This window comes from Peromyscus californicus, unplaced genomic scaffold (assembly GCF_007827085.1).
Source record: "Peromyscus californicus insignis strain IS unplaced genomic scaffold, ASM782708v3 Scaffold_12__1_contigs__length_115047231, whole genome shotgun sequence".
In the NCBI taxonomy this organism is placed as follows: Eukaryota; Metazoa; Chordata; class Mammalia; order Rodentia; family Cricetidae; genus Peromyscus; species Peromyscus californicus.
In genome coordinates this window covers 92,390,620-92,413,675 of record NW_026294413.1, presented here as the reverse complement: position 1 = coordinate 92,413,675, position 23,056 = coordinate 92,390,620, and the positions used below count along the sequence as shown (strand labels likewise).

Sequence of the window (23,056 nt, the reverse complement as noted above, 5' to 3'; positions counted from 1 at the left end):
GCCTCTAGTTAGTGTTCTGACAGTTTCGCGAGATTTCCTTCCGCGCCTGCGCAAAGCCTCTTTAAGCCTAGTGGAGAGTGGTAATTTTCCCTGTCCCAAATCTGGGTCCTTTTCATGTCGATCTGTAAGTAAATTAAGTATTTGGAAGATGTGCAATGCTGGATGGAGAAATATGCCAAGTGAGCCTCTTGCACAAAATGCTCGCACAAGGTAGATTTTATTTCGCTGTAACATTCATATGTAAGAATACATGTTAGAAGACACAGAAAGACCATGTATCGCATGACTCCTTTCTCATGGAAATCAAGGCAAATTCTTTAAAAAAACATTTTGAGTTGACACATAGTAATTGTACATGTCTATGAAGTACAGTGTTAACTTTCACTGCATGTAAACAAAGTGTGTGTGTCAGATGTGGGTAATTACTATATTTCTCATTTCTTTTTATTGATAATATAGAAAATGCTATCAGCTATCTTTGAAATAGTTAATCTGGGTGTGGTAGCACCCCGGTGCAATCCCAGCACTTGGGAGAAGAAGCGTGAGGATGGAAGTTCAAAGCCAGCCTCCACTACTGGGAGTCTGAGAGATGTGGGAGACTGAGGTATCAGATGATTATTATCAGTAGAGTTGTTCTGCTGTGCTGTGGAATACTAGCTACTATTTCTCCTACCCAACTCTACCCTTGCTAATAGGACAGTCAAATTCTTAAGGACAGAAAAGAAAAAAAAAAAGGATGCCTAGAGGCTGGAGACAAAGTCAGTGGAGAGTTAGAGTTTAATACGTTTCCTTATGGTAGGTGGCTGGAGAGACGTCTCAGAGGTTAAAAGCACTTACTGCTCTTGCAGAGGGCCCAGTTTTGGTTCCCAGCACCTATATGGTGGCTCACAACCATCCATAACTCCTGTTCCAGGTTCCAATGCCTTCTGACCTCAAAGGGCACCAGGCATGCACATGCTACACATGTATATGTGCAGACAAAACAGTCATTCAGGTAAAATCTTTTCCTTTGGGGCTTGTGGTGGTTTGAATAAGAGTATCCCTCATAGGTTCATACATTTGAGTGCTTAGGGATCAGAGAGTGGTACTACCTAGGAGGATTAGGAGGAGTGTATGGTGATATTTTATTTATATTAAAATGTTATTTGCATGTTAATAAAGTTGCCCAGGGGTCAGAGCTATTAGCAAGCCATAGGAAAGCAGGGCAGTGGTGGCATACGCTTGTAATCCCAGCACTTGGTAGGCAGAGCTAGGTAAGTCTCTGTGTGTTCAGGGATACAGCCAGTATTGGATACACATGCCTTTAATCTCAATACCAATCATAGAAAACCTGGAGGTCTATACTGACAGGCAGTGATGAGGCGGTCATGTGGTTGGGTTTACAACCAATGAGAAGGCAGAACAGGAACTCTATATAAAGACTTTAACACAGGGGTAGCTCTGGTTCGGAGAGGTAGGACCACCACAGGAGGAAGGGTAAGGTTTTAGCTCTTAGCTCTGACCTCTTGGCTTTCTTCTTTGCATTGGTTCTGTGTTTCTTATTTGATAAGAAGGTTGGTTACATCTACAGGAGTGTGTCCTTGTTGGGGTAGGTGGGCTTTGTTGGAGGAGGTGTGTCATTGGGGGAGGACTTGGAGGCTTCAGAAGCCCAAGCCAGACGCAGTGGCTTACTCTTTTTTCCTGCTGCCCGTGGATCTGGATGTAGAACTCTCAGCTACTTCTACACTGAGTTAACGAACACTTAGAAATGGTGAGTGATGCGTTTTAACTTAGGGGAAAAATGCTACAATTTTTTACAAAGGGTTGAGAAAAAATGTCAGAATCAATGTCGTGACACTTTCAAGTCAGTCTATTTTAGGTGGGCTGTGTGCCACACATAACTAATCCTAGAGCTGGTCTCCACCACCCACAGAAGTCTGGCATCTGACTCCCTGTCAGACAGCATGAGGTCTGGAGGCCACCTTCTCAGGCTGTCTCCAGCCTGTTCTAACCTTCTCGCAGTACAGAGGGATATGGGGACATGGCAGAGAGGACATGCCTGAGTAAGTGGAAGGAAGGATAAACGTGAGTACCAAGGGCAGAGAAGAAGACCAGTTTCGTTGTGAACACACATGGTTTGTTTCATTAGAAACTGGAAACAGAACACATCAGAAGATCCTGACATAGGAGAAGTGGTGGAAATGGACACCGGCCCCAGAGGAAAGCACACATGCATGAAACTCATTTGAGCACAGGGAAAATACTGTAATTAGTAACTGATGTTGTTAGGTTGATTTTTTTTAACATGCTTGCTTTTCTTTTTGTCTCCTTTAAGTGTTTGTTTGCTTTATAACATGCATCAAGTTAATACAAACATAATTGGCAAATTTATTTATTTATTTGTGTATTTCAAGACAGTGTCTCTCTGTGTCTCCCTCTAGAGACCAGGCTGGCATGAGATCCGCCTGCCTCTGCCTCTCAGTGCTGGGATTATAGGCCACCATCACCCAGCCCTATAACTGGTAAATTTAAATCATACAAATATTCAAATGTTGCTCAACTTCGGGGCCCACTAGAAGCACATTTACGATACTATCAAGTATTCAACAGCACAGGACTTTCCTGGGTTCTCCTTTTCCACCACACTATAGGTGCAGTTCTCTGGATGGTATATTGTCTGACCCTTCTCTTGGTCATAGTTCACTGGTATAGAGAGTCTGTCAATGAGACAAGACAAGACCTGTTAGAAGGGGAAAAGACACTTATTCACCCAGCCCTGCTGCTCAGACATGCTCTGTGCAAGAAGCAGACCACACACACTCCAATTGCCTGGGGCTCCCCTCACCAACTTAAGGGTTTCCTTGGGCTGGAAGGCCCAAAGTGTAGTCTCCAGGCATCTGTACCTGCCTGTGCCATTGAGTCACAGAGACCATTCCTAACATGGGTCCTACATTCTACTGAAGGACACTGGGATGTTCTGACAGGCTCAGGAGCAGGTCTGAGTGACTCTGAAACAGCAAAGCTTTTACTAGCCTTGCCCTTCTCATCCTCCCTGTTCAGGGAGTGGTCCATGGAAAGGGAAGGGTGGTCCCAGCCCTGTGTGGTGTCTGGTTAGAAGAGGAGCTCATCCCACCAACAGAGCAGAGAGCCACCCCTGGCCAGGGTTGTGGGACCCAGGAAGAAGCCACGGAACAAACCTTCCTGGGAAAATCTGAGGAACACCCACTTTTAGGAATCATTGCCCTCAATGCCCATCTAAAGGCTTGAGATTTAAATTGACCTGCCAGAGCCAGACAAGGTGGCACACAGCACTTGGAGGTAGAGGCAGGAAGATCAGAAGTTCACAACCAGCCTCAGCTACACAGTGAGTTTGAGGCCAGTGTAGGTTAGGGAGCCCTTGTCTCAGAAAACAAAGCTAAAGGCTGGAGAAATGTGTTCAGTGGTTAAAAGCACCTGCTGCTCTTCAGATGATGGGAGTTCAGTTCTTAGCACCCATGGCTGGTGACCCACAAATGCCTATAACTCCAGTTCCAGGGGAGTCAACATCTTCTGGCCTTCGTGGGTGATTGCATATATATACAGACACACAGACACACAGACACACAGACACACACACACACACACACACACACACAAATAAATAATTTTTTCTTTTGTTGTTTTCTTTGTTTATTTGTTTGAGACAGGATTTCTCTGTGTAACTGCCTTGGCTATCATGGAACTGGCTTTGTAGACCCAGCTGGCCTTGAACTCAGAGATCTACCTATCTCTGCCTCCTGAGTGCTGGGATTAAAGTCATGTGCCACCACCACCCAGCTAAAATAAATCTTTTTTAAAAACCAAGAACACAACAAGCTGTCCTGCCCTGAGTATATAAAAGAGGCCATTTCGGAGCGTTCTGTAACAATGTGTCAGTATTAAGAAGACCCGGAATTTTATCCTAAAGGAAAAAGACATTTCAGTCTTCTTCCCCTCGTTATTGAAACTATTCATTGATCTCAATTTTCTGGTCCACAGGACATCTGAATTTGCAGCCCTCAGTGGACCATGCAGGGAGAAGATGGCAGGATGTCTTCTCACAGTTGACCAGGGCACTGGGCACTCAACCAAAACCTTCATGGCCCAGAGTAAGTTTGAGGCCAGCCAGGGCTACTCAAGACCCTTTCTCAAAACAAAAACAAACAACAACAAAACCGTTGGCACAGTGGCACTGCCTGTAGTTCCAGTGTTGAGATCTAGTCTGCCCTGCTCTAAATTACTCCATATTATGAAACACAGTAGCTTTCAGGCCATGCCTTGCTGTGGAGGAATCCATTTTATAAGCTGCATTTCATTTAGTTTGTGTTCAGAGGAGGAGGCAGGATGACTTTGCACTTGTCCTGCATGTAAACAGCACCATCCACCCAGCACCACCCACAAGACTCACTGCTGAACAACTTAGAATTCAAAAAGAATTGTGTCCCAGGCAGGGGCCCACATAAATGTGGGGAGAACTGACTCCAGAAAGTTGTCCTCTGACCTCCTCAAGCACCACTCCCACTGAATCACAGACACATGTTTACACTAATGTGTTGTTAAAGGGGGAGGGCTGAAAGAGGAGAACTCCAGACTCTCCCTGGGCTTCAGTTTGTCTCAGTTCCTGCTGCCAAGCAGCTGACAGCTCGTCCACCTGTTGGTCCTTCTGGACTCATTAGTTAGCCTGTGTGGCTTCAGTAGTCCACCTCCTCACTGGGCAGCTCAACTCGACCCTGAGGTCCCCTCTAGGTGCACCTCCAACAGATTCTCTTTGCATCTCTATCATATTTATCATATCTGCCTGCCTCCAGCCCCTTTTCAGCCCTTCCAACTCTGCTGTGCTCTGTCAGCTTTCTATAGCCATTTTGTAACGTACATACATACACTTACTGTGTGATGTGTAAAGCATGATCTGAGAGTTAATGGTAGTAGTTAAAGTTGTTATAAAGAAAAATCTGTTTGCCATTGACTAGGTATCATGGGAAATTGGGACTGCTTGTAGCCCCTAAACCAAACACACACACACACACACACACACACACACACACACACACACACACACACAAATGTAATTTTCTGTTGAAAAGAAATCGATGTAGCTTATGAATTTGCTGTTATTCAATAAATTCTGACCTTGTGGATAGACGCCAACATGTCTGTCTATGCTTCTCACACAGTGCTCACATCACACTCAGCTTACACAGGAGACTGAGGTAGCAGGATCTCTTGAGCCCTGGAGTTTGACAGCAGGATAACTTAAGGAGACTTTGACCAAACATAAGACAAAACAAGGCAGAGACTCTGAAGAGTGGTTATTTGGGACCCTCCAGAATCAGTGGTTGAGACTTACTCCATTCAACAGTTAATCGCAGCTTTTCCACAGAAACACTTATAACAGTCCCTCACCCAGGATGAGCCCATGGGATGGAAGCTTAAATCAAGATCCAGGCATCCTAAAATGATGCAAACCACAGGTCACACAACAGGAACAAAGCTTGAAGGGACACTGAGCCAGCCACTGGCACATGATGATGGGTGACTGTAAAGATGTCAGAGACAGTGCTTTGTCACTTACCATGGCTAAATTCTAGCATGCTGCAGTCCATGATGTTTATAAAGCAAACTTCAATCCTTCTAGATTGTATTTCAAAGCAGATAGTTGAGACCAGCCTTCCTTTTTAATCTAGTAGCAGTAGCTGTGGATAGGGGACCAGCTTGTTCCTGCTGCTTACCCTGAATCAGTTCCTCACTTCTTTATTGGCTTTGCCTTGTATCAGTGGTTCTCAATGCCAGGTGCACACATGAAGCATTGTGGGTAATTAAAAAACACCTACAGACTGGGGTTTAGCTCAGAGACAGAACACATATCTGTAATGCACAAAATAAACAAACAAACATCTCTATGTTTCAGCCTCAACCCAGAATGATGGAATCACAACCTTTGGGTGTCAAATCCATACTACCTTAATATTTGATTTACTTCATTTTATTTCTTTTTCATATTTTGGAGACAGAGTCCATTGCATCCCAGGCCGGCCTTAAACTCCATATGTAGCTCAGTTTGCCCTTTAACTCCCAATCTTCCTGCTTCTCTGCCTCACAAGCTGGGGTTGATAGCATGTGCCACTGTCCTCAATGTATGCTGTGCTGGTTACTGAACCCAGGACCTCACGCCTGCTACACAATCACTCTGCCAGCTGAGCTGTATCCCATCCCACTGGCTTATTACTCTAGACTCCTCAAGTGATGTAATTGTTCAATCAGGGCAAGAACTGCTGCTTTAGCTCTTTGGTGGTCCCAGTGCTTAAAAGACAACAGCAACAACCTTGAACACAGACTTTCACATATGCTATCAGCTCCCCTGAATCAGAATGTGTCCTGGGCTGGGGAGTGTGCCTCAGTGATAAAGTGCTTGTCGGTAGTGTGTGATCCCAGTGCTGCACCCTCAAGCACCTAAAATCTATATTTTAACAAGATCTCCGGGATGGGCATACACATTCAAGTTTGAATGCTGCTTTTTGCCCTGGCTACATGTGAGAGTCAAAGAGCTCTCCATGGGCAACTGAGTCCCAAGAGATTCCTACTGATCTGGTCTTGGATGGATCTTGACTTTGCTAAGTCTCAAAGCTCTCTAGGCCAGTGGTTCTCATCCTATGTGTCGAAACCCCCTGGGGGTCCAATATCAGATATCCTGCATATCAGATATTTACATTATGATTCATTACAGTAGCAAAATTACAGTTATGAAGTAGCAACGTAGTAATTTTTTGGTTGGGGATCACCACAACATGAGGAACTGTATTAAGGCGTCCCAGCATTAGGAAGGTTGAGAACCAATGCTCTAGGCAATTTTGTCCAGCTAGAATTGTTAACAACCTTTCTACAGGTGAGGCAAATTGAAATCCTTCATTTTATTGTTTCTGTGTGCATATATTCAAAGACTTCCATTTGCCAGCAGGTCATAATTACCAGGGTATAATGATATAAAAAACATTTTAAAAAAACCCAAATGAAACAAAACAAAAACCAGAACAACAAAAAACAAACCAATCAATCAAACAAACAAACAAAAAACCCAAAACTTTTACCATCTTTAAGAAGTCTATTGTGGGCTGGAGAGATGGCTCAGCCGTTAAAGGCTAGGCTCACAACCAAAAATATAAGTCTATTGTAAGTTACACGGCAGTATGCATTGCATGACGTCACCCAGACGGCAAGGATCACAAGGCTGCCCAGCAGAGCTTTCTACAGTGAAAAGGCAGGGCTGGAAAATGAATGATTCTTGAAGGCAATCCCCAGCTGAGTGCCTGGGACAAAGGTCCCTGATGGGTTCTGGGAACAAGTGTGGAGAGTGATGCTTCCACCTTCAGGTGGCCCAGGTTGGGATAAGACACATGCATGTTAGCAACGGGAGCTATAGAAAGCTGAGTCACAGGTCACAGAGAAATAAAGGCAGTGTGCTGGTTATTGAAGAGTGAGTGTGAGAAACCCTTGCAGACAAGATGGCTTTTTACAAGAGATTATTTGATGTGTATGAGTGTTTTGCCTACATGTAAGTATGTGCACCACATATGTGCAGTTCCCACAGAGGCTACAAGAGGTCATTGTATCCCCTGAAACACAAGTTACAGACAGTTGTGAACAGCCACATGGGAATGGAACCTGGGTCCTCTGGAAAAGCAGACAATACTTTTAACCACTGAGCCATCTCTTCAGCCCAGATAAAGTGATTTTTAAAAGGTGTTTTACAGAATACTTAGAATTAAACAGGTAGAAGTGAGAACGAGAAGGAAAGGTTTATGAAGAGAATAAAACACGTACAAGAACATAGACAAGCAAAACAGCTGGAGGCCTATACTGGGACTGGGTTAGCTGGAGATGTGACTGGAACATAGGGACACATCACAGTGAAACCAAGACAGGCACAAGAGGACCTGCAGGTGCAGGCACTGCCTGTGGGTCGGAAGAGGATCTGGACCACCACCGTCCAAGCACAAGAGCCTTGATAAAGGCTACGTAAATAACAAGTGAAGCCTAGAAGGTATCAACTTAGAAAACAACATAGGAAGAATTTCTCTATAACAATGGAAAATAGGAAGTCTTAGAAAAATAGCCAGAGCAATAAAGGGACACGTGAAGACATGGCAATAAAGGGACACCACACACACACACACACACACACACACACACACACACATGAAGACATGGCAATAAGAAAACATCACACACATGAAGACAGGATCAGTAAACACCCAGGAAATTCAACTTACCCAAAGCAAAAGAAATGTGAATGTAGATAGAAGAAAGATGAGAATGGCCACACCCTTGAAAATCTGCAGAGGGAAACAGGCCCATAGGGGAAGTAATGGGCACAGGGGCGTTCCCATGGGAACAGTGTCTATGGAGCAACTGGAAAGTGTAACTTCAGACCACTCACATTTCCCTTCTAACAAGACCCTGAGAACAGCACAGAGGTGAAGACAGACCCCTGAAAAGGCAGCTCAGCCCACTGCAGTGTGAACATGGAAAACCGACAACAGCCAAGCAAACAGCTGACTGAGAACACAGTGACTCACAATAACAACAAACAACAACAACAAAACAGACACTGATGAACTGACATGTAGCGATAATGCCCGCGCTACCACCACCTGTTCACCATGTCCGAGCGAGGGGCTGTGGATCGAAAAACAGAGACAAAAGACAGCGGGTCACTCGCCTCAGCAGAATGCCGAATGCCGTTCATTGAAAGAGGGAGGAAACCTTAAATACAGGAGAACCCCAGAGAGCAGAAGTTCGCTACTGAATGTTCTACATTCTTGCATCTAAGCTGTTAAAGCCCAATATGCAGGCTACAAGGAACTTCCCTTAAGCATTCAGGAAGGTGGGTACCGGCAGGGAATTAGAATAGGGAGGATATCTGGTCAAGGTCGGCAAGCAGGCAATGGCTTTACTCAATATGGGAGGAGACCAGGGCCCTACACTGACAAAGTAGGAAGAGAAAAGCAGTGATGAGGGACTCACTCAGCATTGTGAAGTGCAGCTCTGCAGTCACACAAAGTCTGGGTCTGTGATTACTGTGACACATGATGTGACCTGGAACTCACTGTGTAGCCCAGGCTAGCTTTGAACTCAGGGCAATCATCTTGCCTCAGCCGTCTAAGTGCTGGGATAACAGGCTTGAGTCACCACACCCGGCTAAGAAGGCATTTTGTGACTTGTGACTGTGAAAGGACCAAGCAGATGCCATAACAGGCTGCTCAGTCTTCTCTCAGAGATCGGGCCTCAATTTCAGTTTCCTGAGACTTGAGCAAGCAGTTTCTAGGAGGGCCATGAACAAAAGACATAGTCCTTGCAGTAGCTCCCTTTCTGCACGTACTCTGACTGCTCAAAGTTCAGTCAGATGTTTACTCTCTGGGGCCTCTCACCAACTTAGAGTTATGTGCAGTACGTGCTTGGCCAGCCAGCCCCCATGGTGGCTCAAGGACAAAGCCTGGGACTTGTGCTGGACAGCCCCCAAAGTAATAAATTGTAACCACCAACCAGTAAATTCAAAGGTTACATACCCTCACCCAATTAAAAGAGAACAGAGATAAAAATAAACCAATCCGAGTTGCACCCGTGCAAAACTCCCCCAACCCCCCTGAAGGGCTTGTGGTTTTTGCCTTTAAAAAGCTAGCCACACAAAGAAAAAGCAAGTTCCTCCTGGCCTCACGGTTACTACACGTGAGTGCTTTGGATCGAGCTTCCCTGCCCGCGGCTTGTAGACAGAAATAAACCTTGCTTTTGCATTCTGTATCTAAGGTCTGTGGTGGAATCTTTGGGGGTCACAATCTGGGCATAACAACTGTGACACCTTTCTCTTTGGGCTCTTCCTCTTTTCTTCTACAGTGAAATCCATCCAACTGAAAACCATAAAGAAATGCATGCATCTTTCCAAAAGAAAAGAAGGAAATGAAACAGAAAAGAAAAACAAAAACAAAACCATCACCAAAAAATACTGCTCAAAATGTTTAACACATACTAACCATCATAATGCAGTCATTCTTGTTTGTTTTATTTTCACTCTTTAGTTCACATCCAAACCAGCCTGTTGATAGGATTTCTGCACCTTAGATGGAAGGACTACTTTTCCATGCTAAGGTGCTCACGGCGTTTAGTCATTTTTTTTTTTTTTTGTTTTTTTTTTAGAAGGAATCAGATCCCATTACAGATGGTTGTGAGCCACCATGTGGGTGCTGGGAATTGAACTTGGGACCTCTAGAAGAGCAGCCAGTGCTCTTAACCCCTGAGCCATCTCTCCAGCCCCGTTTAGTCATGTTTTACTGAGTTATAGAAAGGAATCAAGGAGCCAGAGCTGCATCCCAAGCCTTGTCAGTGGTGCAGGACTTGAGATTCCTGCAGCTCCATGAAGACACACAAGCCTGAGACGCTGGTGGATGGACCTCGTCGGGTTCACGTGGTGCTTCCCCTCTCCTCCTCTCCTTCTCCCCCTCCCCCACCCTCTTTGTCTTTGTCTCTGCTTCTGCTATGGCAGCGTGTGGACTTCAAATTTCCTGTGGAATTAATAACATAGTCACAGTATTAGGTTCACTGACAGCAGACAGGACTGCTGTGTCTTCTTCTCTCGCATGTGAGCCCCACAGGAAAGGATCCATGCTGGCTGTTCATTGCTGCTTTCATGAGCACATGTACTCAGGGAGAGCATGATGAAGAACATGCTTGAAGATTCAGTGGGTCTTCAGGCTTATGATCAAGGCTCCCAGGTGATGCTGAGATCCTAGTCTGAGGACCACCCCTGAGTAGGGAGGCCTCAAAGTCACCTCTCTCCTCTGCATTCTATTCTGCCCTGCCTCCCTTGCTGCAGACAGTAGCATGTACCCCTGAAGCATGAGACACAGAACAGCAAAGGAAACTAGCTCTTGTTGGGGCTTCTAGGTGGAGTGCCTCTGTGGCCAGCTTGGGTGAAGTAGACTGGCAGAGATCCCTGAATTGTGTCCCCTTTGTTAAGTATCTGCTCCTGGAAAGGGAGGCCCTGCTCTCTATAACCAAGGGTCAGGGTCTTCAGAATCTCACTCAGGGAAGGGTACTGCTAGCTCTGCAGGGACCTGAGTTCACTCCCAGGCCTCATGGAAGGAGGCTGGTGTTGTGCCCAGATCATGACCCCCAGAGAGACCACCAAAGACGAGCATGCCGGAATGCAAAAGCAAGGTTTAATTCTGGGATATCCAAAAGCAATACAAGCCTAGGCAGGGACTTCATCCAATATATCCAATGCAGTGGAGGCTGGAGGAAGTGCCCGCCTGTCTGCAAGCTCAGTTTTTAAAGGGAAAAATCACAAGGTTACATCATTTAGGGGTGCTAGTGCGGGTACAATTCTGATTGGCTCGCTTCTAGGGACTTCTAGAAATTACTTCTAAGGGAGTGGTTGCCCGCCACCATTTCTCATTGGCTGCCCTCAGGTGGGGGCATTTCTGTGGTCAGTTACCCTGGAAACCAGGGAGAGGACATTCCATAGTCCAGCAGGCATTATGACTACCTTGTGACTCTGTACTTTTACACTTCCTGGTTTCTGGAATCTAAATTGACTGGTTTCAGTAACTAATGGTCTATTCCTAAAAGGAGAAATCTTAGGCCTTAATTTTAGGGTGAAAGCATTTTGGTCTTATTTCTAAGATGGCTCATTTTGGTCTCACACTAGGAAGAGGGTCTGAGTACAGATCGGGAGGACACCACCCACCACTGTTCTGCCCCTCCAGCTCTGTCTGAGGAGGGTTTCATAGCATACATTTGTCCTGAGGTGAGGCGAGGGTCCCCTCCTGAGGCCCTCTCCACCCTCATGTGGCTCTCCTCCCCAGCTTCTACTTCCTTCCTCTTGTCCTTCTGTGGGGAGCCCCATTCATTCCTGATTCTGCCTCATAGAACAGACACTTTAAGAAAAGAACCATTTTCAGCTCGGCGGTGGTGGTTCACGCCTTTAATCCCAGCACTCGGGAGGCAGAGGCAGGTGGATCTCCGTGAGTTCGAGGCCTGCCTGGGCTACCAAATGAGTTCCAGGAAAGGCGCAAAGCTATACAGAGAAACCCTGTCTCAAAAAAAAAAAAGAGGCTGGGTACTAATTCATCATTCACCTGCCTCAGCTTCCTAGCGTAATGAGGTTAAAGGTATGTACCACCACACTGCTCCCAACACACAGTTTTTTCTTCAGTACTTTGATTGAAACAAGGCCTTGTGCATGCCAGGCAGTGCCCATCACTGAGCTCCACCCTGCCTCACTGTGTACTTTTCTATTATAAGACCAAATGCCACTGAATTGCCCAAGATGACTTTGAAATTACTCTATAAACTTGTAATCCTCCCGAGTCAGCCTCCCAGCAGCTGGTTGGTGCACAAGTCTTTCTGAATCTTACATGATACAGCACAAAGAGGTAGGGAAACGGTTCTCAGGGCATTAAATGTACCTGAACTTTCAGAACTCCCTCCTTACTGCAGAGCACTTAAGTCAGCCCCTGCAGCAGGAGCTAGCGCCAGCATTTTTCAAGTTGTTGATTTTATTAAACAACCCAGCTTAGAAATGCCTGGTCTAGATAAAGGCATTCCTGGATCCCTGTCTCAGTTGCCCAGACTTGTGGTAAGAACTCAGTGGCAGCTCCTGCCCCTCACAGGTGTGGTTTCCTTGTCTGCAAAATGGTGCATTAAGCAAAGCTCTGAAACCACCCAAGTTTTACAAATGACTCCATCAGGCCCAAGGTTTAGACACATCTGAAGCCTCATGAATGGCCAGGTTTGTGGGGGCGGGGGGGGGGGGGGATAGCAATCTAGTTCTCAGGACTAGTTAGTAGTAGAATCATTCGATTTTCCCAGCCCCTAGCCTTCATTTTACTCTTCACATTAAATAGCAAGCACCATACTGAAGACTCGAAACCAAGTTCTATTTCCACTGATAGGCAGGCACCTCCAGTAAATCCTCAGCAAGAGTGAGTGCTGACTCCTTATTTACACAGGTGAGAACGGCCACATGTAGACATTCCTGGAAAGATATTGTTCCAGGAACACAGTGAGTATTTACAGAGGGCTGAGCAGGCAGTTGATTTCTATCGATTTGAATTTTTCCATCTATTAAGCCATCTTTTGACAAGCCACATGTTCAAATCTCTCAGACTACCCAACATTCTCGAAATGTTTAGTCTTTTTTCTGCTTCCTCAAGCGAGCCTTCCTTCTCATTGTGCAATAGTGATCTCCTGTATGGAAGCAGTGTGTAGTTCCCGAGAACAGTGAAAACGAAGTACCTTATCATCCAGCAATCCCACTCTGTGAACCGTCTGCTCTCCCAGCTTTACTGTAGCACTGTTCCCAGTGTGTTCACCTTCCCTCACCCTTGACAAGATGTTGCCCTTGGTGTGGTGAGCAGAGAGGGAAAGAACTTTCCTTGGAAGCCTTCATCCTGCACTGGAAGACGCTAGGTACCCTCCATGATCTTTTCTGGTTCATGGACAAAGAAATGAGGGCTCGGGAATACGACTCATAACAGCCAGTGCTGAGGCTGTGTTTGGGAAGGCATAAGGTTAGCCCAATAGGTCAGCCTGGCTGACTAGGGAGCTGAGACACAGGAGGTAGTGGCCTTAGGGTCCAGTGTGGGAACGCACAAGTGCATGAGCCATCTTCCACAGTATGGATGGGTTGCACCCTCCAGCCTAGGTTTCTTTTGACAAGCCACATGTTCAAATCTCTCAGACTACCCAACATTCTCGAAATGTTTAGTCTTTTTTCTGCTTCCTCAAGCGAGCCTTCCTTCTCATTGTGCAATAGTGATCTCCTGTATGGAAGCAGTGTGTAGTTCCCGAGAACAGTGGAAACTTGAAGTACCTTATCGTCCAGCAATCCCACTCTGTGAACCGTCTGCTCTCCCAGCTTTATTCTAGCACTGTTCCCAGTTGCCAGGTGATGAAGAGCCCCTGTCCAGAGCTGATGAATACGTAAGGAAATCTGCAGCCAGCGGCTTTGGGGCTGGGATGTAACTCATTTAGTTGAGTTCTTGTCTGCCATGCATATAGCTCTGGATTGGATCCTCTGTACTAATTGAAACTGGGCATGTTATTAGACTGAGGAAATAGATCCAAATTACAGTACTGGTCAAGCTGATTTCTCCCTATCCCACCATCTCTTCTTGTAAACTGATAAGGGATAGGCGTGAGGGGGTAGAGAAGGACATTTCCTTCCTTTCTCTCTTTCTTCCTTTCTTTTTCTTTCTTTCTCTTCCTCTCTCTCTTTCTTTCTTTTCTTCCTTCCTTCTTTCTTTTCTTTTTCTTTTCCTTTTTTTGGTTTTCTAAAGACAGGGTTTTTCTGTGTAGTTTTGGTGCCTGTGCTGGAGCTCGCTCTGTAGACCAGGCTGGCCTCGAACTCACAGAGATCTGCCTGGCTCTGCCTCCCGAGTGCTGAGATTAAAGGCATGAACCACCACCGCCCAGCTGGATAAGGACATTTTCATCTTCAATACTATAGTGACCCTAGAATCCCCACACCCCCTATTATTCAAAATATAGCATGCACAGGCCAGGACAGCTCTGTGTTACCTCTCCAGCCCAGGTGGAACCTGGGGCACTGCAGAGTTGGTGCTAAGGGACATTAACTAGACTGAACCAGATTTCCAGAAATACGACAACCAGGGCAAAGTGCAAGGGGGAGAATAAGAGAGGTAGAGATGCCAGGCGGTGGTGGCACATGCCTTTAATCACAGCACTTGGAAGGCAGAGGCAGGAGAATCTCTGAGTTCGAGGCCAGCCTGGTCTATAGAGTTCCAGGACAGCCAGGGCTACACAGAGAAACCCTGTCTTGAACCCTCTCCCCACAGCCCCGCTGTAAAATAAAAAAGAGGCAGAGACATCACAGATCTCAGAAGTGGGGCTGACCAGCTGATGACAGCCTCTGTTTCCCTCCCTATAAAGCCTGCTGGCAGAAGCTGGCTGGCTGGCTCAGCAGATACAAGCACTTGTCACCAAGCCTGATTGATGACCTGCGTCTGATACTCAGAATTGGCTTAACAGCAGTTCCATTCTATTTCTGTTTTGTTTTGTTTCCTCCTCTTTCTGGTTCATGACTGTTGGCCTATGGTTTGAAGGTTCTACTTGTTTGACTTCAGATCTCTGTGGAGTGCATGGCGTAACTCCATTCCTGGCAACAGGCCTTTGGGGGATGTCCTACCAAACTGGTCCAATTATCGTTATGACCCTATGAAGAAGAAAAGAAAATGTGCATCTTGCAATAGTTTGGTTACTCTGTTTTTTGGGTTGTGGGGGAAATGGTCACTAATGAATCTCCATGTTGCATTATTATTATTATTATTATATATTTTTTTTTGGTTTCTCGAGACAGGGTTTCTCTGTGTAGCTTTGCGCTTTTCCTGGATCTCGCTCTGTAGACCAGGCTGGCCTTGAACTCACAGAGATCCACCTGGCTCTGCCTCCCGAGTGCTGGGATTAAAGGCATGCGCCACCACTGCCCGTCTCCATGTTGCATTATTTACAACTAGAGTTGTTCTACAAAGCACTGGGGAAACAGGGAAAGCTTTGCCTCAAGTTTATGTCATAAGCTTAATCTCTGACCTTGTGCTCTCAAACAAGCTCCAGGAGATGCAGATTTTCTTCCTGGCTTCCACAGAGACTGTAGTCTGAATGGATTTAAATATAAAACAGGAAGTCACCAAAGGACTGACAGGTGTAGAGAGATTTCTGCATGAAATATATGTGTATTTTTTCAGCACTGAGCTGGACTGTGGAGGGGCCCCAAAGCAGCTTGACCACATACAGCCATGACAGGCTTTGGAGCCTAGACACAGCTTTAAAGATTAAAGGTGTACACCTTTAATCCCAGCACCTGAGAGGCAGTGCCAAGCAGATCTCTGTGAGCTCAAGGCCATCCTGAACTACAGAGTGAGCTCACAGAAAAACCCTGTCTCAAAAAACCAAAAAAAAAAAAAAAAAAAGCAGACAAGCAAGACTTGGAAATGGTTCCACACCACTCGGCCAATCCTAAGACCACTTCCACAACCAGCCAGCCCAGCTGCTGGAGCGAGCAGTCACCAACACCTCTGCCCCAAACAAAAAGCCACCTCCTCAGCAGTAAGGCAGGTTTTGTATGAAAACACCGAAAGGTTTTGTTACAGAAAAATTAACAGTAATAATTACTCAGGGTAGTCAATGCCAAGAAGGAAAACATAATGGATATCCAACCACCTAAAGCTGTTTTCTTGATGATTTTTTTATTTCCTGATGCAATGCTGGGGGTTCACATGTGGCTACAGGCCATCAATAGTAAAAGAAAACCAAAACATTAAACATGAAGACTTTTCAAACTAAAGGGAAGAATGTATTTAAAATTATAAACTCACTAAACATAAGATTTATGAATCTCTGTCCAATAATTTAAAGTAGTATACAGTTCACACAAAACCCACATTTTCCTTTAATTAATGTAAGTAGACCACTTTCCCCCCAATGGCAAAGAAAAATCTGTACTAATCAGTTCATGGTGTAAAGGCCAGCCAGAGAAACCATTTTGTGTTAGGCCTCCATCTTAGTACCTAATGACTGCTTGCTCTAGACTCAAAATTCCAGAAAGATGGGTTCCCAGAAAACAGCACTGACTCAGTGACCCCCAACCAGATGTTGATATGACTACCTGCTTTTTTTTTTTTTTTTTTAAGTTTCTGTAACTTGCTCACACAGATATCCAAAGATTGTTTTGAGTCGCTTTAACCACTTGAAAGAACAGACCAGTTTTTCCTTGCTTGTGTAGATATTGAAGGTCTTCGTGTGGTTTTCTTCTTTAAAAAACCCTTCCTTAAACCCCTCCTTCACGGCAATCTCAAATTTGGCTCACAGATTGTTGTCCTGCTAGCAGTTAATAAGTATTTTCATTATTTTTGGATTGAGTCTATGGTATTCTCCCGGGGGTCAGAAACTTCGTAACAATGGACAATCATGAGATAATTAAATAGTATTAAAAACAATCAGTATAGTCAAAAATAGCTTGACCAATGAAGTCCACAGCAAGTTTATCGTGTAAATCTGCTGCTGGTTTCTTTCAGTCTTGGGTTGGACACTTAGTTCCACAGCTTTAAAAAAAAGACAGCTCAGATGGAGGCAAACCCACAAACCCTAAACAGAGTCTCACTCTCCTGAATGGCTCTCAGGTCTTCTGTGCCAGCTCCCTACCACCACTTCTCAAAGCAAATGTGTTCCTTGGGAACATGGCTGTTCTCCAGTTGTTTAGAGAAAAAGTCAGTCATCGAAGGCGGGCCGCAGATGTAGAACAGAGTCTCTGCTGAAATGTGGTCTCTTATCTCCTTCTCCGTTATTCTTCCTTCTACCAAAAAAACAGAATAAACTCCATTCAGGTTAGGCATGTTTTTATCCTGACCTACCACAGCTTGGTGGCAGAGTTCACCTGCAGCACTGTGAGCTGACCACAGTGTTTATCTGCATCACTGAGCTGACCAACCACACTGTTCACCTGCAGCACTGTGAGCTGACCAACCACACTGTTCACCTGCAGCACTGTGAGCTGACTACACTGTTCACCTGCAGCACTGTGAGCTTGGACTCTCCAGGCTTCTCAGGCCTACAGCAAGCAAAGCAGAAGGCTGGTCCCTAACTGCTCTTTAGAGAGAGTCCACAAGCTCATTTACATTACAGAGATGAAAACTGCCTTCAGCAAAGTAAATGGCTATTTTATTTAAAAAATAAATAAAATTCTTTCAGGATGGCAAGATGGCTCAGCACGCAAAGACTCTTCTACTAAGACTGATGCCCTGAGCTTGATCCCTGAGACTAACAGAAGGAAAGAGAGAACCAACTCCCAAATGTTAAATGTTGTCCTCTGACCTTCATACATCACTGCAAACACAAAGACAAATACCTACCCACCCACCCACACTCACCCACACACACACACAGACACACCCACACACACTCACACTAATTTAAAATAACAGAAGGGGGGGTGGGAGGAGTGAGGAGGGAGGAGGGGGGATCTGTGGATAGTATGTGGAGTAGAAAATTTCTTAATAAAGAAAAACGAAAGAAAAATAATAAATAAAATAACAGAAGTTGTCACATGTGCTGTGCCTTGGGCTCCATTGTGGAGAGAGTGAGTCAGCTCAGTAGCAGTACCATGGATGTAATGACCTATAACGATGTGCATGTCAACTTCACTCAGGAAGAGTGGGCATTGCTGGATCCTTCCCAGAAGAATTTCTACAGAGATATGATGGTGGAGACCTATATGAACCTCATTGATATAGGCTACAATTGGGAAGATCATAAAGTTGAAGAACATTGTCAAAGTTCTCAAAGATATGGAAGGTACATCATATATCACTCTGGATACAAGCCATATGAGCACAGGGATATAGAAAGAAGCAATATACCTCTCCATCTCAGAACAATTAGAAGATATGTAGTACTCATGTTGAGTAGATTTGCTGAATGTAATTCAAGTTTACAAGTAATCAGTTTTCCAGCTTCAATGGGAATACATCAACAAACACACTGCAGAAAAGCCCTATGAGTACTAGTAATGTGTAAATACTTCTGTTTGTCCTGGTTCACCTTGCAAATGTAGTATGACTCACAGTATAGGAAATTTATCAATGGAATACATGGGGTAAAGGTCTGAATTCTACCAGTTCTCTTCAAATATGTGAAAAATCTCATAGAAAAAAGATGCCGGGGCTGGAGAGATGGCTCAGAGGTGAAGAGCACTGACTGCTCTTCCAGAGGTCCTGAGTTCAATTCCCAGCAACCACATGGTGACTCACAACCATCTGTAATGAGATCTGGTGCCCTCTTCTGACTTGTAGTCATACATGCTGTATACAAAATAAATAAATAAATCTTTAAAAAAGAAAGAAAGAAAGAAAAAAGATGTCATAAATGTGAGCCAAGTAATAATGGCTCTTACCATTATAGGCATCTTCAAATATGCAAAACAATCTTTAATGAAGGGAAACAACATGCGTGTAAGCAATTTGATAAAACCTTAAGATCTGATTCCTCTTTACATTTAGATCAAATTGTAAAATTAACTTATACAGATATAAAGATTCAACAGTGTAATGAAGGTGTTACAGCTTTTAAATGTGCCAATTATCTTTTCAGGCATGAAAGAAGCCATACAGGACAGCAAACTTCTGAATATACTGAATGTGTTAAAGCATTTGCATATCATAGTCGACTTCAAAGGCATGAAAGAATTAATATTGGAAAGAAACTCTATGCAGGTATTCAATATGGTGAAGCCTTTACATGTCATAGTAGACTCCAAATACATAAAGAATACATACTGGAGAGAAGCCCTATAAATGATATCAATGTGGTAAAGCCTTTGTACAACAAGGTCATCTTCAAATGCATGAAAGAATACATATGGGAGAGAAACCCTATGAATGTAATCAATGTGGTAAAACTTTTGCATATTATAGTCATCTCAAAATACAAAAAAGAACACATACTGGAGAGAAACCCTATGAATGTAATCAATGTGGTAAAGCCTTTGCACAACAAGGACATCTTCAAATACATAAAAAGAACACATATAGGAGTAAAATCCTATGAATGTAATCAATGTGGTAAAGCCTATGCTCATCAATTTCTCTTCAGTGGCATAAAAGAACACATATTGGAGAGAAACCCTATGAATGTAATCAATATGATAAAACCTTTGCACATCATAGTCATCTTCAAGGCATGAAAGAACACATACAATGAGTGAAACCCTACACGAATAACTTTTAGTGTGTAATTGGTCTGTTAAAGCCTTTGAATATAGCATTAGATTTTTGAGGATCTGAAAAAATTCACGCTGAAGGGAATCTAAAAATTTGGTAATATTTTTAGCCAACTCACTTACATTACACAAGATTATTTATTCTGAAGAAAAGAATCTGACAAGTGTCAACAACTGGTTCAAGCAATACGATACCCCTCTTTATTTTGTTTACATCTGCAAGCTCACATGGACAAAAGGCCTATGAATTTAAATAATAAGGTAACTCTTTTAGATTTCATACTTCTCCTCAATTACACGAGATAATGAATCCAGGTGTAAAACTTCCTGCATGTATATTAGTGCCTTTTCTGTTGCTGTGATATAACACCATGTCTATATTTGCTTACAAAAGTGTTTAATTTGTCCCTGGGTTCCAGAGTGATACAGGATCACCATGAAAGTGGCATGGAAACAAGTGTCAGACACGGCAGCTAAAGTAGGAAGCTAAAAATTCACATCCTTAACCTGCAGCATGAAGGAGAAAGTGTAAATTGAAAATGGTGTGCAGATGTAAACTCTCAGGCCAAACCCCAGTGAAACATTTCTTCCAGCAGGGCAACATTTTCTAAATCTTCAAACATGATATCACAGACTGAGAATGATTGATTTATCTGACTTCAAGCCTACATTCTTACTTTCTGTTACATGAACCAATTCATGATGGAGGGAAACCCTGTAAGCCTTTAGATGCCTCAATACCCATGCTACAGGAATTACAAGAGAAAAAACATTCATGAGTGAAAATTAGTTTAATGATTTAATTTTAATTATGCAATGTCAGTGTGTCTTTGTGTGGGTATGTGCATGTACATTCTGGTTGCCAAACAAGTTAGACCCTTGGAGTTTTTTGTAGCAGGAATTACTAGAAGTCATAAAAAGCCTGACCTTGGTCCTGGGAGTAAACTTATATTAAGGGTTTGGCCATGTCTCTAGCCCTGTAAATATTCTAAAGCTTTTTTTTTTTATATCATCTTGATATCTGGAAATAGGGAGGAACTCATAAAAGAGAAAAACCCTATTCATATAAATGTTATGGTAAAGACTTTAGACATCACAGTTGTCTTCAGTTTCAAGAAAAAAACTTGTTTCATCTCTTTTTCATCATAGCCTTGAAATAAGTAAATTATTAACCAAGTTCACTGTGGGTACCTGCCCCCACCTTTTATCCGAGGGTACTCTTTTTTTTTTTTTTTTTTTTTTTTTTAGGTTTTTCGAGACAGGGTTTCTCTGTGTAGCTTTGCGCCTTTCCTGGATCTCGCTCTGTAGACCAGGCTGGCCTCGAACTCACAAAGATCCGCCTGCCTCTGCCTCCCAAGTGCTGGGATTAAAGGTGTGCGCCACCACCACCCACTGAGGGTACTCTTGAGGAGTGAGGGATAAGAGATTTAGATAGAAGGATGGAGAGGAGAGAAAAAAGAAACACAGGATAGCCTTGGGAGGGCCTGAATCCTTATCCACTGCCCCAGAACTTTATTCAAAAGGCTTTTTATAACAATGCCAAGGGGCAAAGCAAAAGACCTTCCTCTTGCTAGATACAGGCAAATGGAGACCCTTCCAAACATCTGGTACCCAGGCCCATGGTCCAATCATCCTCTTCTGCAGCCCTGCTGGGTTCTAAAGACTACTGTGAAGTTCACATTGTAGCTTCTATTTTGCAACATTTGAGGTGGATATTAAAGTGTGCTTTATGTGTGGCAAACCCATTTAGTGAAGTTTATTTTTTGGTCCTTTTATTCCTTCTGTGGCTATTGTTCATCTTCTAGTTTGCTTTCACTAAGTAGAGGTATTTTTCTGCTTCAATGTACAGAATGGGATGGCCATCATCTAAAAGGTACATTTGTATTTAAATATTAGGCAGTGTGTGATCATTCTTTTCAAGTTAGTGTGTCTGTGAAAGGGTGGTGGGTTTTTGTTACTGGTTTTATTTTCCATTTTTTTTTTTTTTTTCACAAATTCCCTTGAAATGTTGTTTGTCATTCAGCCTGGCTTGGTTGTTAGTAATTAGTCAAAGATATATTTGAACTCATGATCCTCATGTGTCAGTCTCCTGAGTACAAGTCTAAGGGTGTATGATGTGCTCCCAACATTTGCTGTTTTGTCAACACATATTAAGAACGTTAATGTTAAAATGCTTAATAGAAGAGAATACAAGAAACATTAAATACATCATGTGTGTATTCAAAGAAACATTTTTCATCTATCTAGAAGAAATGTAATGAAGTAGCATAATCGGCAATCAACCGTATGTTTCACAATATAACTGATGTACTATGGATATGTATACATCATTTGTAGTTCCATGCATCTTCATGTTCTTATCAGTTATCCATTTCACATAATATCTTGAGTATTGCCTTCTAAGGGAATTATCTAGAGATGCCAGATAATGTAATGCCACGAGATTTATTAAAAAAAAAAAAATGTTGTGTGTTTGTGTAATGTGACTATGGGTTTTAGGCCATGACAGATATGTGGAGACAAGAAGACAACTTTGTGGGGTCTATTTTTGTCCATCTTAAAATGGTGATCAAGATGAGGTTACAGCCTTGCACAACACAGATATTTCCAACATAGCTGTCTCATTGATGCTCAAATAAGATTGGGTGAAAAATTACATCAGTAAAATATTGTCTTCTTTTCAGATTGTAAACATACTTTCTTTGAAGCATAATGGAAAACAGGGGAAATTGAATAATAAATCCTATTTCCAAACAAAAAAAAATTTTTTAAATAACGTTACTGGGTGTGGTGACTCAAACTTTTAGTCTCAGCATTTGGAGGGGAGAAGCAGGTGGATCTTCATGAGTTCCAGGTCAGTCAAGGCTACAAAGTAAGACCTTATCTCAAGAAAACTAAAACCAAAAAACAAAAAGTAAATAAAAAAACTTTAAGGCATCCTTCCAAATAGAGAATCTGAGTAATTTAAAAAACTATTAATGGCAAATGGAACTGATTCAACCAAAGCAGGAGTATAATTTATTTGTTTGTTTGTATACTATAGTTATGATGCCAGGGTCTACTAAAAATTGTGAAAAATACAATTTTAATACAGGCAGTACGAAACCTATCTATAATAAGCAAACCCAAGTAAGTATTTCTATATGAACCACCTCAATTCCCCTGGGAATGACATTCCCAGCAGATGACTCCTAACTATAAAACATCTATGCTTAACCAATCGGCCTGTCTATCCAATAACAGCATGACTAGTCAAAACTTCTTTAGAGGACTCAC

At 43.3% G+C, this 23,056-nt stretch overlaps 2 protein-coding genes and 1 long non-coding RNA gene across 7 annotated transcripts in view; 2 read left to right on the top strand and 1 right to left on the bottom strand.

Moving 5' to 3' along the window:
- The first annotated feature begins 83 nt into the window (after positions 1-83).
- The window catches only part of LOC128107679 (uncharacterized), a 27,847-nt gene continuing 4,874 nt past the window's right edge, over positions 84-23,056 (top strand). Inside the window, exon 1 of the long non-coding RNA XR_008217187.1 lies at positions 84-210. This is a non-coding gene — a long non-coding RNA (uncharacterized LOC128107679). The remainder of the gene's footprint in view (positions 211-23,056) is intronic.
- Positions 16,233-23,056, bottom strand: part of Oxnad1 (oxidoreductase NAD binding domain containing 1) — a 27,635-nt gene continuing 20,811 nt past the window's right edge. For all 5 annotated transcript variants that reach the window (XM_052733891.1, XM_052733890.1, XM_052733887.1 and 2 more), the window contains one exon: positions 16,233-17,359. In XM_052733891.1, coding sequence (XP_052589851.1) covers positions 17,205-17,359 — 155 coding nt within the window. In that variant the 3' untranslated portion in view covers positions 16,233-17,204. The remainder of the gene's footprint in view (positions 17,360-23,056) is intronic.
- LOC128107677 (zinc finger protein 431-like) lies at positions 17,366-23,050 on the top strand. The gene has a single exon (XM_052733894.1). The coding sequence runs from the start codon at positions 18,110-18,112 to the stop codon at positions 18,560-18,562; it is 453 nt and encodes a 150-aa protein (XP_052589854.1). The 5' UTR covers positions 17,366-18,109; the 3' UTR covers positions 18,563-23,050.

Bases quoted from the DNA above. Each gene is read 5' to 3' on its own strand.
- LOC128107677 (XM_052733894.1), top strand. From the start codon at position 18,110: ATGTGCTGTGCCTTGGGCTCCATTGTGGAGAGAGTGAGTCAGCTCAGT.